The 19,930-nt window shown below is 51.1% G+C and overlaps 9 protein-coding genes across 9 annotated transcripts; 3 read left to right on the plus strand and 6 right to left on the minus strand.

Moving 5' to 3' along the window:
• On the plus strand, window positions 1-2,772 carry TrAFT101_007887 (uncharacterized protein; the record flags this gene model as incomplete). Its single annotated transcript, XM_066128172.1, has 4 exons — window positions 1-375; window positions 460-633; window positions 702-2,221; window positions 2,757-2,772. The coding sequence occupies 4 exons, from the start codon at window positions 1-3 to the stop codon at window positions 2,770-2,772; spliced, it is 2,085 nt and encodes a 694-aa protein (XP_065984289.1).
• A 30-nt stretch (window positions 2,773-2,802) lies between these two features.
• On the minus strand, window positions 2,803-5,621 carry TrAFT101_007888 (uncharacterized protein). Its single transcript, XM_024908402.2, has one exon. The coding sequence runs from the start codon at window positions 5,172-5,174 to the stop codon at window positions 3,414-3,416; it is 1,761 nt and encodes a 586-aa protein (XP_024758991.2). The 5' UTR covers window positions 5,175-5,621; the 3' UTR covers window positions 2,803-3,413.
• TrAFT101_007889 (uncharacterized protein) lies at window positions 5,372-7,152 on the plus strand. Its single transcript, XM_024900495.2, has 2 exons — window positions 5,372-6,718; window positions 6,783-7,152. Exons 1-2 carry the CDS (start codon window positions 6,019-6,021, stop codon window positions 6,884-6,886), a joined length of 804 nt encoding a protein of 267 aa, XP_024758990.1. The 5' UTR covers window positions 5,372-6,018; the 3' UTR covers window positions 6,887-7,152.
• Window positions 7,109-8,794, minus strand: TrAFT101_007890 (uncharacterized protein). The gene is made up of 3 exons (XM_024900545.2): window positions 8,520-8,794; window positions 8,241-8,454; window positions 7,109-8,151 (listed from the first exon to the last, which is right to left on the minus strand). Exons 1-3 carry the CDS (start codon window positions 8,722-8,724, stop codon window positions 7,182-7,184), a joined length of 1,389 nt encoding a protein of 462 aa, XP_024758989.1. The 5' UTR covers window positions 8,725-8,794; the 3' UTR covers window positions 7,109-7,181.
• Window positions 8,795-8,970: 176 nt separating this feature from the next.
• Window positions 8,971-9,946, plus strand: TrAFT101_007891 (uncharacterized protein). Its single transcript, XM_024906830.2, has 2 exons — window positions 8,971-9,036; window positions 9,100-9,946. Exons 1-2 carry the CDS (start codon window positions 9,034-9,036, stop codon window positions 9,721-9,723), a joined length of 627 nt encoding a protein of 208 aa, XP_024758988.1. The 5' UTR covers window positions 8,971-9,033; the 3' UTR covers window positions 9,724-9,946.
• A 623-nt stretch (window positions 9,947-10,569) lies between these two features.
• TrAFT101_007892 (uncharacterized protein) lies at window positions 10,570-11,058 on the minus strand (the record flags this gene model as incomplete). Its single annotated transcript, XM_066128173.1, has 1 exon — window positions 10,570-11,058. The coding sequence occupies one exon, from the start codon at window positions 11,056-11,058 to the stop codon at window positions 10,570-10,572; it is 489 nt and encodes a 162-aa protein (XP_065984290.1).
• A 42-nt stretch (window positions 11,059-11,100) lies between these two features.
• TrAFT101_007893 (uncharacterized protein) lies at window positions 11,101-13,435 on the minus strand (the record flags this gene model as incomplete). The annotated part of the gene is made up of 4 exons (XM_024900462.2): window positions 11,101-11,146; window positions 11,239-11,903; window positions 12,113-12,314; window positions 13,383-13,435. 4 exons carry the CDS (start codon window positions 13,433-13,435, stop codon window positions 11,101-11,103), a joined length of 966 nt encoding a protein of 321 aa, XP_024758987.2.
• A 1,824-nt stretch (window positions 13,436-15,259) lies between these two features.
• On the minus strand, window positions 15,260-17,361 carry TrAFT101_007894 (uncharacterized protein; the record flags this gene model as incomplete). The annotated part of the gene is made up of 2 exons (XM_024904103.1): window positions 15,260-15,562; window positions 15,619-17,361. The coding sequence occupies 2 exons, from the start codon at window positions 17,359-17,361 to the stop codon at window positions 15,260-15,262; spliced, it is 2,046 nt and encodes a 681-aa protein (XP_024758985.1).
• A 740-nt stretch (window positions 17,362-18,101) lies between these two features.
• Window positions 18,102-19,904, minus strand: TrAFT101_007895 (uncharacterized protein; the record flags this gene model as incomplete). Its single annotated transcript, XM_066128174.1, has 5 exons — window positions 18,102-18,292; window positions 18,355-18,444; window positions 18,508-19,510; window positions 19,623-19,709; window positions 19,824-19,904. 5 exons carry the CDS (start codon window positions 19,902-19,904, stop codon window positions 18,102-18,104), a joined length of 1,452 nt encoding a protein of 483 aa, XP_065984291.1.
• Window positions 19,905-19,930: the final 26 nt, after the last annotated feature.

A 19,930-nucleotide genomic window follows, 5' to 3' on the forward strand; every position in this document is an offset into this window, starting at 1 on the left:
ATGGATGCTTCAACCACAGACCACTTAATCAGCCTTGTGCCGTCTCCATCAATGACTGTCAGCCCTTGCCCTGGTCTTGTGCAACCCGAAGAGCACAGCAGTAACACCGAGCTCCTTGAACTGCAAACCCAACGTGTTTCCTTGAATAGGCCCAACACGACAGAGATTTATGATGGCGAATCTTTCATCACTGCTCCAGAGTTCTTACCCAGACATTCAACAAACAGCGCCATCCAGAGCAATCGAACCAACCTTGTTCAAAATGGCCTCCTTGAAAATTATAAGAAGCGGGACGAGTGCCTCGCAATCTTTCAGGATATCAAATATGTTTTGTGCAAACAACTCCACCAGCTACAACGTACGCTGTTTGAAGCAGTGAGCTGCCCTCATACACCCATTCCTCACTTACAGGCTTCAGCTTCCATATACGCCTGAGACTAACCCTATTTGCTTGTGTAGAGAAACCTCGAATCCAGGCTCCAGGAGTTACCCCAAGAAGAGACAGACACCAACTTACTTCTTGCCGTTTGCACCCTTGGCAGCGCTCTCGCCGGTGTTGGACATATTCTCACGGGAAACATTGCCATGATTGAGGGTGTGAAGAACCCTTCAAGCCTCTCCAAGATGAAGAGGGTAAGCAAGATTTTTCCCACCAAAGTTCCACTCTTTACTACAGCTTTACTAACCAGACCGTCTGACAGTCCTCTGGCGGCTCACCCTGGCTGACTCCAGCCTCGCCTGCGATAAGTATCTCTACAATCTCTGATGAAGCAAAGACAGAAGACGGTTTATCCGATCTTCTACTAGACTGTACCCCGTCCGAGAACGATATAACAGATCTCACGAATCTCGATACTCCAGACTGCCAGTCCCCTGTGACCCAGAACACACAATCCTCCGAAATCGATCCTTTCATCGACGCTCCCCAGAAGGCTGTCACAAGAATCGAGACGCCTGATGCTGAAATTCGTCTCGAATTCCATTCTGATTTTACAACCATCTATGGTCGACGGCTATATGCACCCTCTCCTCCAAACACACCCGCAGCGGAGCGAAGCCGTCGAGTCATACTTCGAAACTTGCCGCCAGGCGCAAAACTACCCCAGATTGTAAGAGGCATCCAGACCCACGGGCAAATGATCAATATCACACCTCTCAACACGTTACCCATCACCAATAATACCACAAAGACGGTGATGGTGGAATTCTTGCACCCAAGGCCGGCCGCAGATTTTGTTCGCACAGTTCAGACTACGTCTCTCATCTACGAGGATGAAAATTCCGACAAGTATCACGCACACGCGTGGCTTGTTCCGACTGTCTCTTTTGACGTATGCTGGGTAGATCAAGAGATTGTATCACAAAGATACAGTCGATCGCTCCTATTGAAAGGATTCCCCAGTGACTACATCTGGTATTTTATCAACACAATCGGGCTTAAACATATCCTTCGTGTTGAGCACGATGTGGCAAACGACTCGTTATGCGTCGAATTTACATCTCTCTACCATGCCCGAAGAGTTGACGAGCTCATCTGGAAAGGCAAATTCTCAGACATTTACAAATACTGTAATCAAAAGGGCATGTTCAAGGTCATCGTCCCCGACGTAACGCAGATAAACAACCACATCGCTAAGCCTCCTTGTGGCATAATCAAATATCTTCCCGAAGACGACCTTGAGAGATATTGGGACACGCACCCGTATAACTTCCCACCTCCTCATCTCGCCAAGCCAGCCGCCCAACAGGGTCCAACGCGCCTCTCCTTGCAGAAACGCCTTGCTTTGCAACATGATATTGAGGAAGACGAAGTCGACAACCTCCTCTACGATCTCGAGAACCACAAGGACACGGATTACAGAATCATCGGCAGCAATATCACAATAACGCGCCGAAAATGGAGCTGGAGCATGAGTGACGAGGACGACACCAAGCTGCTCATGGCAAACACTCTCCATGAACCTGACTGGGCAGAGCATTGGGACGAATACTTTCTGAGCCGCGGCGAGATTAACATTCGCACGTGGGAGCAGTACGGCATGCTAGCGAGGCACCGTCGAAAGAAGGCGGCCGAGCAGGGTCTTGGTCTGGGTGCGGTGCCCAAGTGCGAAAAGGGGTGCGAGATGGGATGCCGCGACATTAAGAAGACGCCTGTGGCTGCTGTGGTGAAGAAGTATCTCGGCGTTTCCAGAGTTAGGGTAATGGACACGGGAGTTGTGCCGTGAGTTTTCTTTCTCCTTTTTCGGGAGTTTGGGATACGAACTAGGGTTGAGAGGAATGGTCAAGTTTTGCTTTGCTTTTGGGATGGTGATGATTGGCTTGGAGAGGCGGTAATTGGGTTTCTTTTTCCCTTTACTTTTCCTTTCTTCTTCTTCTTCTTCTTCTTCTTCTTCTTCTTCTTCTTCTTCTTCTTCTTCTTCTTCTTCTTTTTTATAACCGAAGGAGGATATTGGGGTTAAAAGATACTTGATATTGAAACGGGTCGCCATTTGTTTCATTTTTTTTAGCCTTCTCTTTTTACTACTTTATTACTTTTCCTTCTTTTTCTTTTTCATAACCAGGGGGGTTATTGGGGTTAAAAGTTATTTGATATCAAAACGGACCGCTTTTTGTTGCATTTTTTTTTTATTAGTCAGAGGCACCTTTAGAATTGCTATTGCATTCTGGGGAGGCAGTTTTTCTCTGCTTCTTTTCGCTTTTTTCATTTTATTGCTCTAGTATCTAACATTTATACCCGCACTGATATGCATAAGCAGATTGATATTGAATTGAATCATAGGCAAACAGTTTATAATACATCATGTGCCTCTGTTGCTATGAAGCTTTACTTTGCATGAATCCCCCTTATGACCTCCCCTCTTTAATACAGTCTGCGTAGGACATGGAGCATAAAGAATTCAACAAAGTGTAAATTAATGCATAAAAACAATCACGACTCTTTTATTCTATCAGGTAAGAAATTCTCAATTCCTCTTTTTTGCATAATAAATGCCCTTGATTCTAAAACTCCAAAGGTCTCAAAATCGCCTAATCCATATCCCTGGCACCGCGCCGCCAAATAAAAGAACTAATAATAAAAAAAATAAAAAAATCAATCTTGCGCCGATACCATTTTTCATAAAAAAGGGGGGGATAAAAGAAAATAAAAAAAAAAGGGGTTAATCAAATCTCCAATGCGCTAAGAAGGAAAAAAAAGCCCAGCCAGCGATTATAAAATATTGTCGTTTTGCAAGTGTCTTCCCCGCAAAGGAAGACTGAAAATTGACAAATAAGTAAATGCCAAAAGAACGCTCTTCGGATACACATTCTTTTTTCTAATTCAGCACTTTGTCTCCAAAAAAAAACAAGAAAAGAAAATAAGAAAAAAGAAAAGAAAAAAAAAAAAAGGGGGGGGGGGGGGGGTATAAAACAGTTTATTGCAGCCCCCTGAGTACGCCAAATCCAGTTGAAAGAGGGCCAGCGCTTGGCCAAAGACTCCGGCCATGTATATCATCGTCGCCATCTTCCGTCACGACAAAATACTCATTCTGTCTGCTCTCACTGAGCTCTTCTTCCTCGGCATCGTAGCCGTCGTCCATCATCTCGGGGCTGTCATGGTCCTCTGCGGCAAAAGCTTCGCTGACGCTCTTGTACTTCCTACGGACGGCGGGCCACGATAGTTTGCTCTGTTTGAGAGAGGAGCCTTGCTTATGGGCGCTCCGTGAAGAGCTGCCACTCTGTTTAGCTGCCCTGCCTGTTCCTTCGGGATGGCTCTGGCTCTGACTCTGACCAACGGTGCCTAGCCTTGACAAGGCTCTTCGTTTATGCTTAGAATTCTTGAAAAAGTTGCGCACGAGGTTGGCTGGGATGTTTTCTTCTGGCTCCCACGTCCTCTTTTGATCTGGCGGCCAATCGCCCTCCCAGCTCACTCTGAAATATCTCACCAAGCCATGGCCATCAACCTCGTAATATTCAACATCTTCTATCCTCTCCACCACCCAACCGTTGTCCTCTTGAGTCTCAGTCCTTGCACTTCCATCTTCAGATCTGCGTCTCTTCTTCGATTGCTTCGGCTTCTGATCTACCTTGACGCCTTTCTCAAGGTTGATCAGAGGGTTCTGCTTCTCTGCCTGTTTCTGTAGTGTCTGTACTGTCTGCACTACGGGGGGTAATGATGTTGAAGATGGAGGTAAGCATAGAGGCTGATTGCCCCGTTTTCTCTCGTCAACGGACAGAGCCACTGTGGTAGGTAAGCTGTGCTTATTAGTCGCTGGCGTCTGCAGCCCACTATCAGCGGAAATAGGAGTTTTAATCCTTGCGACTTCTGGATTAGGCGATGCTGACTGTTGTTCTTGTTTCACAAGGTCGCTACCAACAAGATGGAGAATGTCTGTTTGTGGAGCACCACGTACGGGATGCACAAGATCTCTGGGGAGAGGGTCGGTTGTGTCTCCAGCTACGCTGCTACCCTCCTCAATAGGTTCAGGTAAAAAGCCATGCAAGCTCTGAAACTGCTCCTCAGCTATCTGTCGCGAAGGACTCCCATCTTCTTCTGACAGCCACTCAAAATCCGCCAGCCTAGACTTTTGAGGAGTCGACAGACTTATGACGCCCTTCTTGTGCCGTGGCTTCGTCGGGGTCACAGCTACGGGCTCTGCCACAACGGCAGACTTTATCTGGCTGTGAGCAGGAGGCCGTCCCCTCTTCCTCTTCTTCTGCGGCGCCGCCGCGCCCGACTTGAGCTCGTTCCGCAGCTTCTCCTTCTCGTCGTCCACCTCCTGTTCCAGCTTTGCCTCAAACTCCTCCAGCGTCCGTGGGGCAACGTACTCCAGGACCTGCATTGCGGGGACGAGCATGCTCGCAGCGCGCAGGTCGCGCCATCCGATCAAGTAGGCCATTCGTTTCGGCAGAGGCCTGCCATTCGCCGCAGGCCCAGGAGAAGGAAGCAGGACACGCTCGATGATGTACGCTGTGGAGTCGCCTGCGGGAAGCAAGGATATTGGCCGCAACGGTGGTCCGCTGCCAGGCACATAGTCTGCAGGCTTCGAGAAGAGAGGTATGGCGATTCGCGACGTCGGGGGCTGGGCTGGATTCGAAAGGGTCGGGTTGCGCCTCGGATCGGCAGCTTGAAAGAGCGGCTCCAGTCCCTTGCCAGCCAGGCGGCGATCTAGGAATTCCGGGTCGAAAAACATCATGAAAGGGCGCTGCGAAGGGGGGAGCAGCCTCTCGCGCAGCCAACGCGCCTATTCATTGTCTGCGTCTGCTGGTCATGGAGAGCCTCTCGTTCGAGGCGCGGCGTGTGCAATGGACAAGTTTTGTGTGCAACAAGCAAGGTTGCCGATGGAAATGCCGATGCCGACAGACGCGACGTCAGTTGGATAGACTTGATGACTAAGCGCCATCAAGCTGCGAGCCTTCTTGGCGCTGCCTGGCCAAAGCCCAGCCGATATGAGGTCTGCAGCTGCGAAATACTGCGAGCAGCCGTTTGATTGTCTGTCCTACTGCATCATTCATCGACCACCGCAGACAAGGAGTAAGCGATTACCCTGGATCAGAACATGGGCGAACGACAAGGAATGCGACCCTGGCGCTGCAATCCTTCACTTCCTCCAGCGAGACATAGCTGCGGCCAACAACTACTGCAACCTCTCGGGACCGGTGATATTAGCGTTGGATGTAACAAGCTCGGCTCCGGGGGGCTACATATACTGAGCAAGGCGCCCATGCTTTAGAGGGGCTAGCACTGCCTGTAGCCTTACAGTGTCCGCAGCCCACTAGAGCTCAGCGACCAAAGGTGGGGGGGCCGCAACAGCACCCGGGCCGACCTCCACCAAGCATGGGTTGAACTGTGCATCTCAAAACTTCAAATCAACCCTGCAGCTGGAGTGGAAAAAAAAAAAAAAAAAAGAGCAGCCTGCGGCACAACACAACGCACCGATTCGGCCATCACCATCTCTCCGCCCTCCCAGCCGTCGAATCCTTCAATTGGCCCTGGGCGCCCTCGCAAGTCGGCCGCCAAAAAGAAAAAACCCCGCGACCATGTCGTCCTCGCTCAAATCGCTATGCCTGCGCATCCCCGCAGCAGCGCCAGCCAGCCTCGTGCGATGTGCTCCCAAAGCTTCATTCTCGCTGGCGCAGCCGCCGCAGCCCCTCGCCGCCGGAGGATGCGCTCGGTCTCGCGCCCTCGCCTTGCCCTCGACCTTTACCCGCGCCAACCACAGCCTGGCCGGCTCCAGCACTTCGCGGCCGTCCATCGCCAGCCTCGTCGCAAAGACTCGTCGGAGCGCCTCCTCCCCCACACCATCGTCAGCGTCATCGTCGTCGGCCCTCCGTCTGCGTCTTCAGCCCTACTCTAGCGCCTCGGCCGGCGGCCCAGGCTCGGCGCCGGCCCTCGACTGGGATTCCTTCTTCAAGCTTCGTCTTCGCCGCCGCCGCATCCAGCTGCTCTTCTCCGTGGCCACGGGCCTGCTGGGCGGCGCGGTCGGCACCGTCGTTTTAGCCGAGGGCTTTGCCGAGCCTCTGATTGCGCAGGTTCCGCTGGATCCCTTCTTCACGCTGGGCATCATGACCATGGCGTGTGCGGGCATGGGCTGGCTGGTCGGGCCGACGCTCGGCAACCAGGTGTTTTACATCATCAACCGACGCTTCAAGACGCAGATGATGCAGAAGGAGGGCGAGTTCTTTGCACGTGTCAAGAGGCATCGCGCCGACCCTACAAACTCGAGCGCAGGCAACCCAGGTATGGCGAACATGAGATATATATATATGACTCATAGTCGATCATTCTAACAAGTATTTTTCAGTTCCCGATTTCTACGGCGAAAAGATCCAGAGCGTTGCCGGATATCGAAGGTGGCTGAAGGATCAGCGAGCATTTAATAAGAAGAAGTCGGCATCCTTTGTTTAAAACAATGGTTTAAGACAACAAAAACAAACACTCTCTGACAAGAACCGATAAATATGCGCGGTGGTTAGCAATCATACGGTGCGTGTTAAAAAAAAAAAATCTTGCTTTCTTGTCTTCCTTAACTTTGAAAGCATGCTTGGGATGGCGGAAAATCCGGTGGACGAAAAAGAAAAAAAGAGCCCTTTCCCCGTTGCTGGGACTGTGGACGTGTAGGATGTACTTCGTACGTGTATTATGTATAATGAAAAAACTCTCTTGTTCGCAATTGATGCTCTAATATCTTATGGCTTCATGGCTATATAAAGGGTAAACTCGGATCAATCGTCTCCTTCCATGCCTTCAGCCCGCCAAAGATATCTCCAACAAACCGCTCTCCATTGCGATCTACACCTAGATCTTTCAGCTTCTTGGCCGCAATCTGTGAATCGTTGCCTACGCGACAGACAATGTATATCGGCGCATCTGGGGCAACATCTCCTGGTATCAAGTCTGACAAATCCGACCCTTGCCCACGATGAGCTGTAAACCGACTTATAGGAACATTGATCGACCCCTTGATGTTGCATACTCCAAAGTGCTCCTTTTCTCTCACATCGAGGAGAAGGTGATTCTTGTGCTGCTGGGATATGCGCTCATACTCAGCAACAGATATGCGCTCCTCAGGCTGAAGCAGCTTGACCGGCTGGTTGACGCCGCAAAACTGGACATAGTCCATTGACGTCTTCAGCTCGTTGAGTGTCAAAGCCGTCCCATCTCCAGAACAGGCAAAGCATCCCTTTTTCTTGCCCCTCATCCTCACCGTCCTAAACGGCACATCGCCCATGGCACTGAAAAGCAGCAAGCCGACCTGTTTCACTTCTTCCCCTTGGCCGTTTGTTTCACTCCACTTGAGATGATCTCCCCTCACAATCAATTTAATCGCTTCCAGTGCCTGCAACACGCCCATGGTTCCCACAACAGGTCCTATGATGCCGCCCTCGCCACATCCAACGACGCTCTCCGGCGGAGGCGGCTTCGGGAAGACGCAGCGATAGCAGGGGCCCTTTCCAGGGGGGTTGTTGAGCACGATGAGCTGGCCGGAAGTTTGAAAGGCAGAAGCGGAGATGAGCGGCTTGGAGAGAAGAACGCAAATGTCCGAGATGAGATAGCGCGAGGTAGGGTGATCCGTACAGTCGAGCACAAGATCATACTGCGAGACGATTTCCTCGGCGTTTAGAGGCGTGAGATGAGTGGCGTGAGCATTATAAGTAATAGTAGGATTCAACCTATAATAATAATAATAATAAAAACATTGTTAATATAACCAAATACTTTCAAGAAGAAAAGAGAGAGACAGGAAAAAAAAAAAACTCACCCTTTGAGATACGCCACCGCGCTATCAACCTTCATCATGCCAACCCTCCCCGTCGAATGCGCAACCTGCCTGTGAAGATTCGACACCTCCACCGCATCTCCATCCACGAGGCCCAGCGTGCCGACCCCAGCACCTGCGAGATACGCTGCCGCGGGACAGCCCAGGCCGCCAGCGCCGACGAGAAGGACCTTGGCTTGCTTTACGTGGAGTTGGCCTCGACGAGCAGGCAAAGTCAGTTACTGCGACATCGATGGGCTACGACAAAAGAAGAATGAATACCTTGTAACCCGAAGTTAGGCACAATCATCTGTCTGCTATACCTCTGATAGTCATGCTCGTCCAGCGGCCACTTCCATTCCTCGCCATTCTGCGTCTCGCCCGCCGTGCATCTCAGCTCTTCTTCCGCAGCTAGCCGTGCCCGCAAATCAGCCAGCTCAGCCTCCCTCTGCGCAATCTCCTTTCGCAGGTGCTCTATCTTGTCCATTTCTCTCGCTATCAAAGAAATCCAACTGCAGTGTACGGTTCCCTGTGAGAAAGAAAGAGGAAGAAAAGCGTAAAAGTGAACAAGGTTTATACTATCAGTTCTTACATACAACAAGATCCATCTTAGCCAACTCCGGCATTAAATTTACCCCACCCACACCGTCGGTCAAAGGCTCCACCCTTCACCGAGCGCAGAAAGCGTCCCCACCAAAACTTTTTATATCCTTCCATCTATCCATCCTCGCATCAACACCAGCTCTCTTCTTGACAAAACAACAGCAGCATCACTCACATGTAATATCCAGCCAAAATGGTAAGAAAATATCCCCCCCTCCCGCCAAAATCCATCCCACTCTAACTTTCAAAAAATCTCCAGGCCCCCCAAAAACCATCCGCCACCTCCCTCCGCTACGCCCGCATCACAAACTCCATCCACCCTCTGGCCCCCCAAAAGACGTTTCGCGAAAACGCCTCCACAAGCGACTCCTTCCTCTCCTCCAAGCGCGACAAGCGCACCATCAAGCACTCCTCCTTCGTCTCCCGCGTCACCTCCACCACATCCGCCCGCGTGTCCAAGAAGGCGCTCAAGCGTGGCGGCCGCAGCAAGACCAAGAAATCCACGACGCTAAACTCCCTCGACAGCCTGGCTGATGCGCTACCGGAGCTGGCTGCCGGCGAGGGCGCCGCCGAGATCCTGTCCGGCAAGATTAGGCATCAGAGCTTGCGCAGTAAGAAGGGCGCGCTGAAGAGGAAGGAGAGGCTCTTGAAGGGTGAGATGGAGAGGTTTGGCGTGAGCATGGCGCAGCTGTCGAGCATGCCTGCGCAGCCGCAGAATGGTGGCCTGCCGGCTGAAAAGCATGCAGCAGCTCCAGCTTCTTCTACAAATGCATCGGCGTCGGCACCGGCACCGGCACCAGCGGTGTCAAATCGATGGGCTGCGCTAAGAGGATATATTTCAGCGACGATGGAGCAGAACCCGGTGTTTGTGAATAAAGAGTAATCATCTATAAAGGATGATTGGTGGATGGAATTGCCAATTACAAGCTAGATGGCATATCTCGATAACATTTTGAGATAGTGGGCATATCAGGCATACTTGTGCCAAAGGCGGGACTATAGAATACCCCTTGTTCAACTAGGCGACGGATTCACAGCATGGAAACATCATGGCGTTTGGAGTTTATACAGGTATATAAAAAAGGAATCGTCAGTTTATTGATCAGTACTCAAAAATTCAATGCTCAAAAAAAGTGCTATGCTTAAAATAGAAGCCGATCCTATCCCTTCCTGAATTTTTTTTTATAAAAAAGAGTCGGCCTCAGCCTTGACATTGTTATCAAAGGCGTCAAAAGCCCATGTCCTGTAGCGCCATGCCCTCTTCCCTCTTCTGAAGCCGTCATGGTCATATCTCATAATAAAGATGATAAAAAGTAAAAAGTAAAACAAAAAAGAAGAAAGTTTGGTATCGTTTCCGTCTCGCCTTGTTTCGTCTCATCTCGTCGCTAACCACAGCACAACCCGTTCTGGTGTACAAGCATCAAGGTCAGTCAAATCAAAATTCTTTCGCTTATCCCTTCTTCGAGTCTTCTTGGTATGCTCCTTCGCCTCCGCATTACTCATACCGTATGTGTATCCAACTCCAAAACATTGCAAGAGTGTTTTCATCAAAAGACTCAAGACTAGGCTCGCTATAGGAAGCGGAAACACAGTTGAAGTGAAGAAGAAGAAGAAAAAAATAAACAAAGAAAGAAAGGCAAAAATAACGAAGTCAAAGACACGATTAATCTAAGCGGCCAGATAGGCCGTCGCTCTTTGGTATGATTTTGTGCAGGCACCAGCCGAAAAACTATTCCAAGGATGCTCTGAGACCTCGGTCCTTGATGGGCGTGGCGTTGGCGGGTCGCTGGGCCTTACTACTGGTCCGCTTCACGCCCTTATTGTGGGCGAACTTCAACTCTAGCCAGGTGGGCTTGTTGGGATCACGAGGCGGTTGGACAATCCTGCGCATTCGGCGAATCGGGCTTGGAGTGGTCTGAGTGCTCGAACTCTGAGAGCTTTTGGGGCTCTTCGGACTCGTCGAGCTCTGCGGAGAAGACGAGGTAGAGCGCTTGCATGACGCTGGAGACTGCAATTCTCCTTTACCAGCAGCAGCTCTCGCTCTCGTCATAGGTCGTCCAGGCTGCGTAGCCACATTTGGATTGTCTTCCCTTGAGTCATCTTGCTTTGGGCTATTCGTCTCTGGATCATCAGGAATGGCAGGTAGTTCCCCCGATTTACGTCGTTTGGCCGAATGCTGCTTGATTTCCTCATCATGTTGCCTCTCGGACTGGTGCATAAGTTTCTCAAAATCTTCCCAAGAGCCGAAGCGAGCAGCTTTCTATTCAATTCGCGGAGGAGTCTTGGTTGAAGCAAAGGGGCTCGCACTTCTCCTTAGATGCTCTGTCAGCCATCGTGCATCAAAGGAAAAAAGGGAATAGCCATTGTCAAGGAGAGAAGAGAAGGGGGGAATACTCACGAACGGCGACGCTCTCCCTCCTTACGCAAATTTTCAATAATACGGAGCATCTCTTTCCGGCCACCATTGCTATCGACCATTTTTCCTGCCATGCTCATGGAAACCTTTTCGCGAGCATTAGCCGCCAAGAGGCGCTTGACGAGCAGGTGTCGCATCAAAAGACAGACAAAGACGCCGCAGTCGCTGCCGTTTTCCTGCTGGGGCGAGTCCTCCAGGTTGACAAAACGAATGGGCCGCTGGACAATCTCGCTGAGCTTGCGCGTGGCCAGGTTTGCCTCGGCGTAGTTGGCTCCGCCGAGCGAGTCGTAGTGGAAGGCGATGCCGTCGAGAACAGACACCAGCAGCAGCGACCAGTGGCTGCCGCCCTCGGCCATGGCAACATTTCGATTATCGTTGATGGGCAGGAAGACGTGGGTGACCTTGTTAAAGTCTGGCAGCGCAGATCGAACGTGGCGCATATCAGGCTCCTTCATGAGCAGAAACGTCATGCTCGGGCGCAGCAGGATGATGCGGGCCTGGGGGAATCGCGGAAGCGTCTCGTGCTCCAAGTATTCTTCCCAAAAGGCAATGTTGTTGTCGGTCAGCCAGTCGTTCTTCAGCGACTTCATGTCTTCCACGGTGAGCAGGACATCGTAGTAGCTGAGGAAGGGCTTTTCGGGCGAGAGCTGTCGATCATAGTCAATGACGTGATGTTAGCACTACTGCTGCAGCATGTATGCGCATGGTATGGGTGTATGTGTGGTCTGAGCTTTTGTACGTGTGTATAAGTAAAAAAAACAGGTGGAGTCATGATTCTCAAAGGGAAAAAAAAAAAAAAATCAAAAATTGCTGTAAGTGGAAATCAACAAGCGGACAAGGAAAAGTGACGCCGTACAGAATCGCCAAAATGGCGGGCCATGCGCTGTCGGAAAGGCATTCTGGTGCTGTGGCTGCGCTTCTTCCTCTTCTTGTGCGAATCGTCGCGCGGCGTCGACACGGCGCTGCTGCCCCAAGGACGAATTGACTCGGACGAGCTGGTGCTGTCGCCGGAGCTGTGGCGGCTGCGGTAGACCAAGGAAAGGCCGGTAAAACGACTGCTGTAGAGGGCGCAACGAGAGAAGAGAGAGACGGTCAGGGATCAAGGAGCTTTGTTGGCAAGAGGAGGGAGAAGAGAAGACGACGGCGAAGCTGGTGGAATGTGACGAGGAGAGAGAAAAAACCTTGGTAGAAAAAGTGCAGGTGTAGCGGCAGTAGTAGGTGCAGAAGCAGTGCAGTAAAAAGCGTGGTGGCAGTGGCAGTGGTAGCGGCAGCGGTAGTGGTGGTGGTAGCCGTAGTGGCAGTGGTAATAGTAGTGGTAGTGGCGGCAGAATGGGCTGCTGCCGAGAAAATGGCCATCGAAAAATTAGATTGCGGGGCGTGGGGTCCAGCCAGCCCAGCCCAGGTTTTAAAAGCCGGTCTTCTGGAGCGAATCTGAGGAGAGGCTCACGGCTGCCATGAAACCCCCGGTATAAGAGGGCTGGGCAGTGACAATAATAATAACAATAAGGCAGCAGTCGATAAGGGGGGGGTGTCATGTCAGGTGGGCAGCAAGCCGAGAGAGCGTGTGCGAGGCTTTATATGGCCATGAATAGCAAGCAGATTATGACGAAGCGCCGTCTGTATGTGCATGTCCACGCTCATGGCCATGACAGCACGTTGTGAATCATGCGCAATCAGCTGGACGGCCCTCGGCAGCCTGAGCCGGTGCGCATCATCACGATAATTCGCCATTCTGCCTTCTATGCTTTTCCATTGCTCCCAAATCCGCAAACCGCAGGGCCCGTCGAAACCGAGGCGCGCCCCCCCAAAACTCTTTTTTAGCTTCAGAGGCAGCGCCGGAGGCACCGGCAGCGGCCGGGAGCAACGATGGCTTGGAGAGCCGCCAAGCAGCAACGTTCAGGCTCTGCTGCTGCATAAGAAACGCCCACCACTACTGCGGGTGTTTTGAGGGAAGAAGAGAAGAGACGAGGCTGAGCCTAGCAGCCATGGTCATGGTCATGCTCATGGTGAATGTGCGTCGTATATAAATAGGTGATGGGAAGAGTAGCAAAACATGCGATGAAGGAAATGGGCAGGTAATCAGAAAGGTGTAAGTGAGATGGATGTGCCTTTTGGCTGCTGCTCACCTCCAGTGTCCGGTTGGCGACGAGGACGCCGATGAAGACCTCGTCGAAGGCATCGTGTAGAGTGGTGATGACGCTTGTTCGCCTTTTGCTTGACTTGGTCCGCCTCGACTCGATTAATGCGTTCGTCTGTGCTTCCGCGTCGTGCCGGCTCTTGATATTTATCCCCAGTTAGGCACCAAACAAACCCCCAAAGATATGAGCCGCTCTCGTCTCCAAATCTCCAACAGCACAGCACTTGTTCCTCGATCCAGCCAATAATCGGCCAACAACTCAACCCAGAAAGCAGATGAAAATAAAAATCCCCAGAGATCGTCAATCGCAGGCCACCAGCGCATCAATCAGCACATTAGACAGATGCACAGTCACAGCAAACGCAACCACCTGTCCCGGCGCGCCCCCAACAGATATACGAATGGGAATTCCTGTGTTGTCACCACTCATCACACTCACGCCCACTAACATCCCGCCCTTCTTACACGCTTCCATTTCTTATTCTTCCGCCCAGGATGCTACGCCGCCTTTTTGGTCCCCTTCCAGGCCCCCCCTTGCTCGTTTTCCTGCTTCACTGGATTGCTTGCCCCCCAAAGACGCATCCACAGGCGGCCTAAAGCTCTCTCTCTCCGCCTCTTCTCTCCCTCATCTCCCGTTTCAGCTACCCGTTGGCATGCACGTCACGTCACCTTTTTGTCTCGGCAAATCGGGATGCGGCAATACCACGATAGGTACTTTGCCTTGTACCAACACCTTCGGCATCATCGCCATCATCGCTTCACAGACCCCCTTTTCGCCTTCTAGATTCCTTCCTCCCTCTCCTTATTTTCCTTTTCCTCTCTGTTCCTTGCATATTCCTCTTTCTTACAAGCAAGTCTATCCATTGTCTCTTCCCATCTTGCTTTCAGGGTACAATAAGCAGCCGCTTTTCACCCACCCAGCTCGCTCACCTTCTCTTATACCATGCCGTACCCCCCATATCCAAAATGCCACCCCCAAGTCACTCAAATATCCACTCATGTCTCTCAACTCTCGCCGCCTCACATGCCACTCTGCTTTCCCCGCAGTGCTGCATCTTGCAAGTGCTCGCTGGCACACTCGAAATCCCCCGGCCGCCGCTCACCCACTACGCCCGAGATATCTGATGTCGTTTCCATCTTAATAGCCGTCAGAGCTCAAGTGTTGTTTAAATTGAAAGAAGTGTCTCCAGATGGCCCAGGCGTGATCTTGATATGTGTTGGCCTTGTGACTTCACCCAACAGTCGGCGATATAGATGCTTTTTAGCTTTTAGCAGGCCTTCGCGATCCCTTTCAGCAGCGGCCACCCAGACAACCGGTGATGATGATTGCCTACATACGAGGACCAGGATATGGATATCCCGGTATCGCCGCGACGCTCTTCTCTCACCGCCGGCTCTCCCTGTCATCCACGCTCGTACCTTTTTTTTTCTTTTTCTTTTTGTGGCCACTTTTGAGCCTCTTACTCTAATCATCCAGCTCATCTTCCGTCTACTGATCCATCTGGTGCATTATTCTTATATAGCAAAACACCCCCGCCTCGGACAAGATATTGCTTCATGATTTCAGGCCTCCATCATGTAATGCCACATAATTGGTGGGGTGGGCACTTTAAATCGCACGGGGCAGCCATACGATGCATTATGCGGCCCATATCACCTCAAGTCGATGCGTTTATTCCAGCAAGCGCGTGCTATACGATCAATTGTCACTATTTACGCATTTGACAACGCAGCCATAGTTGCATTCCTTCTGCCCCTGCATTATTAGATCTTGACCTCCACGACAATCTGTCCTGCCATTACCAAATGTAAAACGATATGTAAGTAGCATAATAGTGTACGCTGAACACAAACCTACTTCATCCATCAAACAACAGCTCCAAGGTTCGAACCTGCTTTGCCATAAGCCTGATTACGCGACTTCAACAGCTCATCAAGCTCGCCCACTACCCTGGCTCGAGCCCGCCTACGAGTCTTTATGGCGTCCTTGGCAGCTTGTAGATTTTTGTCAAATAGTGCACCATGTCTGCGAAATGTGGCCACCACTCTCTGGCAGTCATACAAACACTGCTGCTGCATATACGTTATCGAAGACGTCCCGCCAGCATGGTATGCTTCCACAATTTTAGAGGCGGCCGCTTTCTTTCCATCCAGGTGAACCATAAGTTGCTATCACATTGTCAGCCTTCCACGTCTCTGAACTGCCTATTTGGGATATTACTTACGTTCACCGTGAGACAAATCTGATTATAAACTTGGCCATGGTGGATCACCTCATCTAGCCGGCGATCTTGAAGGCCTTGCGGTGGTTTGGTATTTTGCAGGAAACTCTCAATCATGTTATCGTGAAAGTTTCTTCCCGTGCTGGAGTTACGCTTTAGGGACGGCTTTTGCTCGTCCACCCTGCGGAGCCATCTTGATGGGCCATTGCCATCAATGCTTCCAACAACATTATCCGACTGCTGTCCGTACAGTTTGTCCCCCGAGGCAGTCCTCAAAAAAGATGGACGCTGTACTGCTACCACCGGGTTTGTGCTCTCCATCATTAATGGATCCAGCTCAGGTATGGCAGGGCCAGCTTTTTTCATAGGTGCAGCATCTCTTGCAACAACGGGGCTGCCCATTTCAGAAATGGTAAACTGTCTAGATACTTTCCTTCTCTTGGCAGGAGCACGAATGGAGAGTGATTCGGGCCCATTACTGGCTTCGTTCATGGCGAGTGACGTTTGATGAAGGTGCTCGTTTTGCTTGTGCTTTGGACCAGGAATATCCTCTGCGCAGATGGGTTGGATTTCCATCGCCTTGCTCTCATGATGAACAGGGCGCAAATCTGGTGAGACTTCTGCAGAACCGGCCATGACAATCTGCACGGGACTGCTCTTCAAAATATCGACGCTGGGTGAGTCGTGTTGGGCTGTCTCCGCCTCGGGCTTGCGCTTCTTTGCAGGCTGAGTTTTGGGTTGTTTTTGCTTGGGAGCTTGTTTTCGAGATGCCTTTTTGGTGCTGACAAACGGAGAGCTCGATCCCTTTGCAGATTCTTGTAGAGCACTTACGATGGATCGTTTTGGAGGTGGGTTTTTCTTCTTGGATACGGGTATATCAACAATCTCCTGGGTCACCGGATCAAACCGGATGGGCTCTTTTGCCTTCTGAAGGTGTTTTTTGTTCTTTGCAGAGGCACGCAAAGATGGTTGGCTAGTAGTCTCAAAATTTGAATGCATGGCCGCCGCAGTGGAATGATCTTGCATGACACTGACAGTCTTTGACTTCATAGCCTTCGATTCAACTGCAGTCTTTACCTGAGCTGGCATCGCATCTTTCTTCGGCGTGGCATCATATATGTCATCAATCGCTATTTTTTGTGATCTAGGATTCGGCTCGAGACAAATTTTCTCTGATTGGCCGGTTTTAATCTCCTCTGGAGGTGAGTCGCTTCCTGATAGACTATCAGAAAAATCCCAAATGTCTTTTCGCGCATCACTTGTCAGAAAAGGCGAACTGCGGCGAATGGTAGACGCAGTTTCCGAGAAGTCGACATGGGGCGAGGGTTCTTGGAGAGGCACAGTGTCAGGCAGGTTTTTATTTTTGGGATCCTGGCTAAACATCTGTTCAATTACTTCATCGTCCTCATCATCAAAGTCCCAAAACTCTTCGATTGGGAAGTCATCCGGGGGAGCTGGGGTGCTGCGACGGGTTACATTGGTGGAGCCAGCGTCCGACCATGCAAATGAAGCCGTGTTCGTGATGTCTTGTGTCTCGTCGAAAACTGAGTCTCCGATATTGTGGTCATCCAGATAGCACTCATCTCTATTTTCCTGAGAGAGCAGCAAATTTTCTTTGTCACCCTTGGAAGGAGGATGGTGCTTTTCATTGGGTCGACTGGGCGTTACCTCTAGTTCACTGAACTTGGTCGGTGCCCTCTGCACTCTGGCACGAGTATTGGTTTTCGTACGAAGTTTTGGGACCATAGTGAAGAGTGATGTTTGAATGGGGCGTGATTGAATAAAACACGGCGTTGATGAAAAATGATTGATAGAGCAGGCAGATTCTTGAAAAGGGAAAGCCGAACAGACAAAACTCTGTCAAATAGGGCAGGGAGAAGGAGAATCCTCTGAGGAATAGTAAGAAAACAAGGATACTCTGCAAGGACCGGTGGGGAGAGAGATTCTGGCAAGATGTTGTGGGAAAGAGGTTATTCACAACACTTGCTGGGAACAGAGATATCTCCGATGAACGTCATAAACACAAAAACCGACAAAGAAGTTGAACGAGAACGGAAAAAAAAAAGGAGAGAAGAAGAAGAGAGAATAATATGTGCAGAGAAGAGGCAGGGAGGAGAGCTGTGAAGAGGGGAAAGAAAAAAAAAATGTTCTGCCACTTGGGCAAGAATCGAGAGGGGACGAGCACAAAAAGAGGGAAGGAGCACCGCGCAGCTGGCAAGTCGCCCGCAGAGCGTCTGCACTCCTGAGGCAGCAGGATTTGGCCTTAGAACCAAGGTTTAAGGTAGCGAAAGGCGTCTGAATTGCGAATTGAAAGTGAGATTGATTGGATCTTAAGTATAAAGTGATAACTAAGAGCATTAAATCGTAGTAAATGCGTAGCGACATACCGCCTTATTGTGCCCAAGCTGTATAGGGCAACTCCCGCAAAGGCTAGAAAAAAAAAGGCCTCAGAACAGACACATCTTCGTAAACAGCAAAAAAAAGTTTTACAACAGATTCTTCCAGCCAGCCTCTCGGCACTTCTTAACAAGGGACTTGACTTCCTGGGAACGCGCCCTGGTGGTAACCATAAGCGCATCAGGGGCATCAACAATGACAATGTCGTCCACTCCAAGACAGGTGATGAGTCGGCCAGACACGGGAACCACGATTCCTCCAGCAGTTTGCTCGGAGACGACTATACAAAAATATCAGTATGGGTGGAAAAAATGCCAGCATCAAGAAAACAGGGCATCTTACCAAGTCTTGGGTCACCCAACACACGGGGCCTGTTGGACTCTGCAGGAAGCATCTCAGCCAGAGAAGAAAAGTCACCAACATCATCCCAACCTAATTAGTACGAGTCAGCAACAAGATATCTTTCCAAGACTTGTCGAATATCGAACTTCTTACCGAATGTAGCGGGAATAACGGCAACCTTGCCCTGCGCAGCCGCAGGCTCTGCAACGGCATTATCGATGGGAATCTTCTCCAGCATAGGCCAAACCTCTTCCAAGGCGACCTTGCGGGCGGCCTCATCCTCCCACACGTCGGAAATGTTCATCAAGCCCTCGTAAAGGGAGGGGCAGTTCTCCTTCATCAGCTCCATCAGGAGAGAGGCCTTGGTGACGAACATACCCGCATTCCAGCGGTACTGACCAGTAGCGAGGTACTTGGCAGCAGTGTGGGCATCAGGCTTCTCCTTGAAGGAGCTGACCAGTCGCGAGTGAGGAGCCGACTTGAGGTTGAGGCGGTCGCCCAGTCGGATGTAACCAAAGCCGGTGGCAGGGTGAGACGGCGCGATACCGATTGTGACTAGATAGCCTTCCTTGGCGACCTCGACTGCCTCAGTGACAGCACCGAGGAATGCATCCTCGCCAGAGATCATATGATCAGCGGCGAAGGATCCAATGACAGCTTCAGGATCGCGCTTGACGAGGATTGCGGCAGCCAAACCGATGGCAGCCATGGAATCCTTGGGACCAGGCTCAGTGAAGAGGTTAGAAGCGGCCAAATTGGGCAGTTGGCCCAAGATGCCCTCGGAGTGGGCAGGACCTGCGACAACAGTCATTCGCGAAGGGCCAGCCAGCGGGAGGAGTCGATCCCAAGTCGACTGCAACAGACTGTTGCCGCAGAGGTTGACATCGAGGAGAAACTTGGGATGGTTCTCTCGAGAAAGGGGCCAGAGGCGCGTACCAGCACCGCCTGCTGGGATAACGACGTAAAAACCAGGGATCTCGCGGTCGTCGGTGAAAGGGTATGACTGAATAGAGAGCTCGCGAGTTGGCGATGTGATGGAGATCTGCGAAGGAACAGTCTGGAGCGTTGAAGAATGGCGAGGCAGGAAAGGCGAACGGGCTCGCTCACGGCCGACGCTGGGAGAGAGGCCGCCTGGACTGTGGCTACGTCCTTGCTGCTAGAGGACACCATGGGATGTTAGAATGGCTGGCATGACAGAATGCGTATTGCACTACGCGATAGAATTGGGAAGCGGCGCAAGCTGCAATCCAAACAGGGTGACGGCGTACAGCAATGTTCTGGAGCATAATCTCCATGCTCTTGTTTGAGGACCGTAGATCCGAGCATTCTTTCCGCAGCTCTACCAATTCTTGGTTCTAGACGCATTCGTCAGGCTCAGTCTCATCTCCGCAGAAGCATCCGAACGATGGGCCCGAGATTGCCGTCGGCAATCTCGCAGCCTCAGCCGTTCAATCAAGAAGCCCCCTTACCTGCTTCTCCATCGCGCCCATGATGCGCTCCAACATCATCTCAACGCCCATCCTGGGCACATCGGACACAGGCGCAGCCATGGTTCCGGATTCAACAATGCAACAAA

This window comes from Trichoderma asperellum, chromosome 4 (assembly GCF_020647865.1).
Source record: "Trichoderma asperellum chromosome 4, complete sequence".
NCBI lineage: Eukaryota > Fungi > Ascomycota > Sordariomycetes > Hypocreales > Hypocreaceae > Trichoderma > Trichoderma asperellum.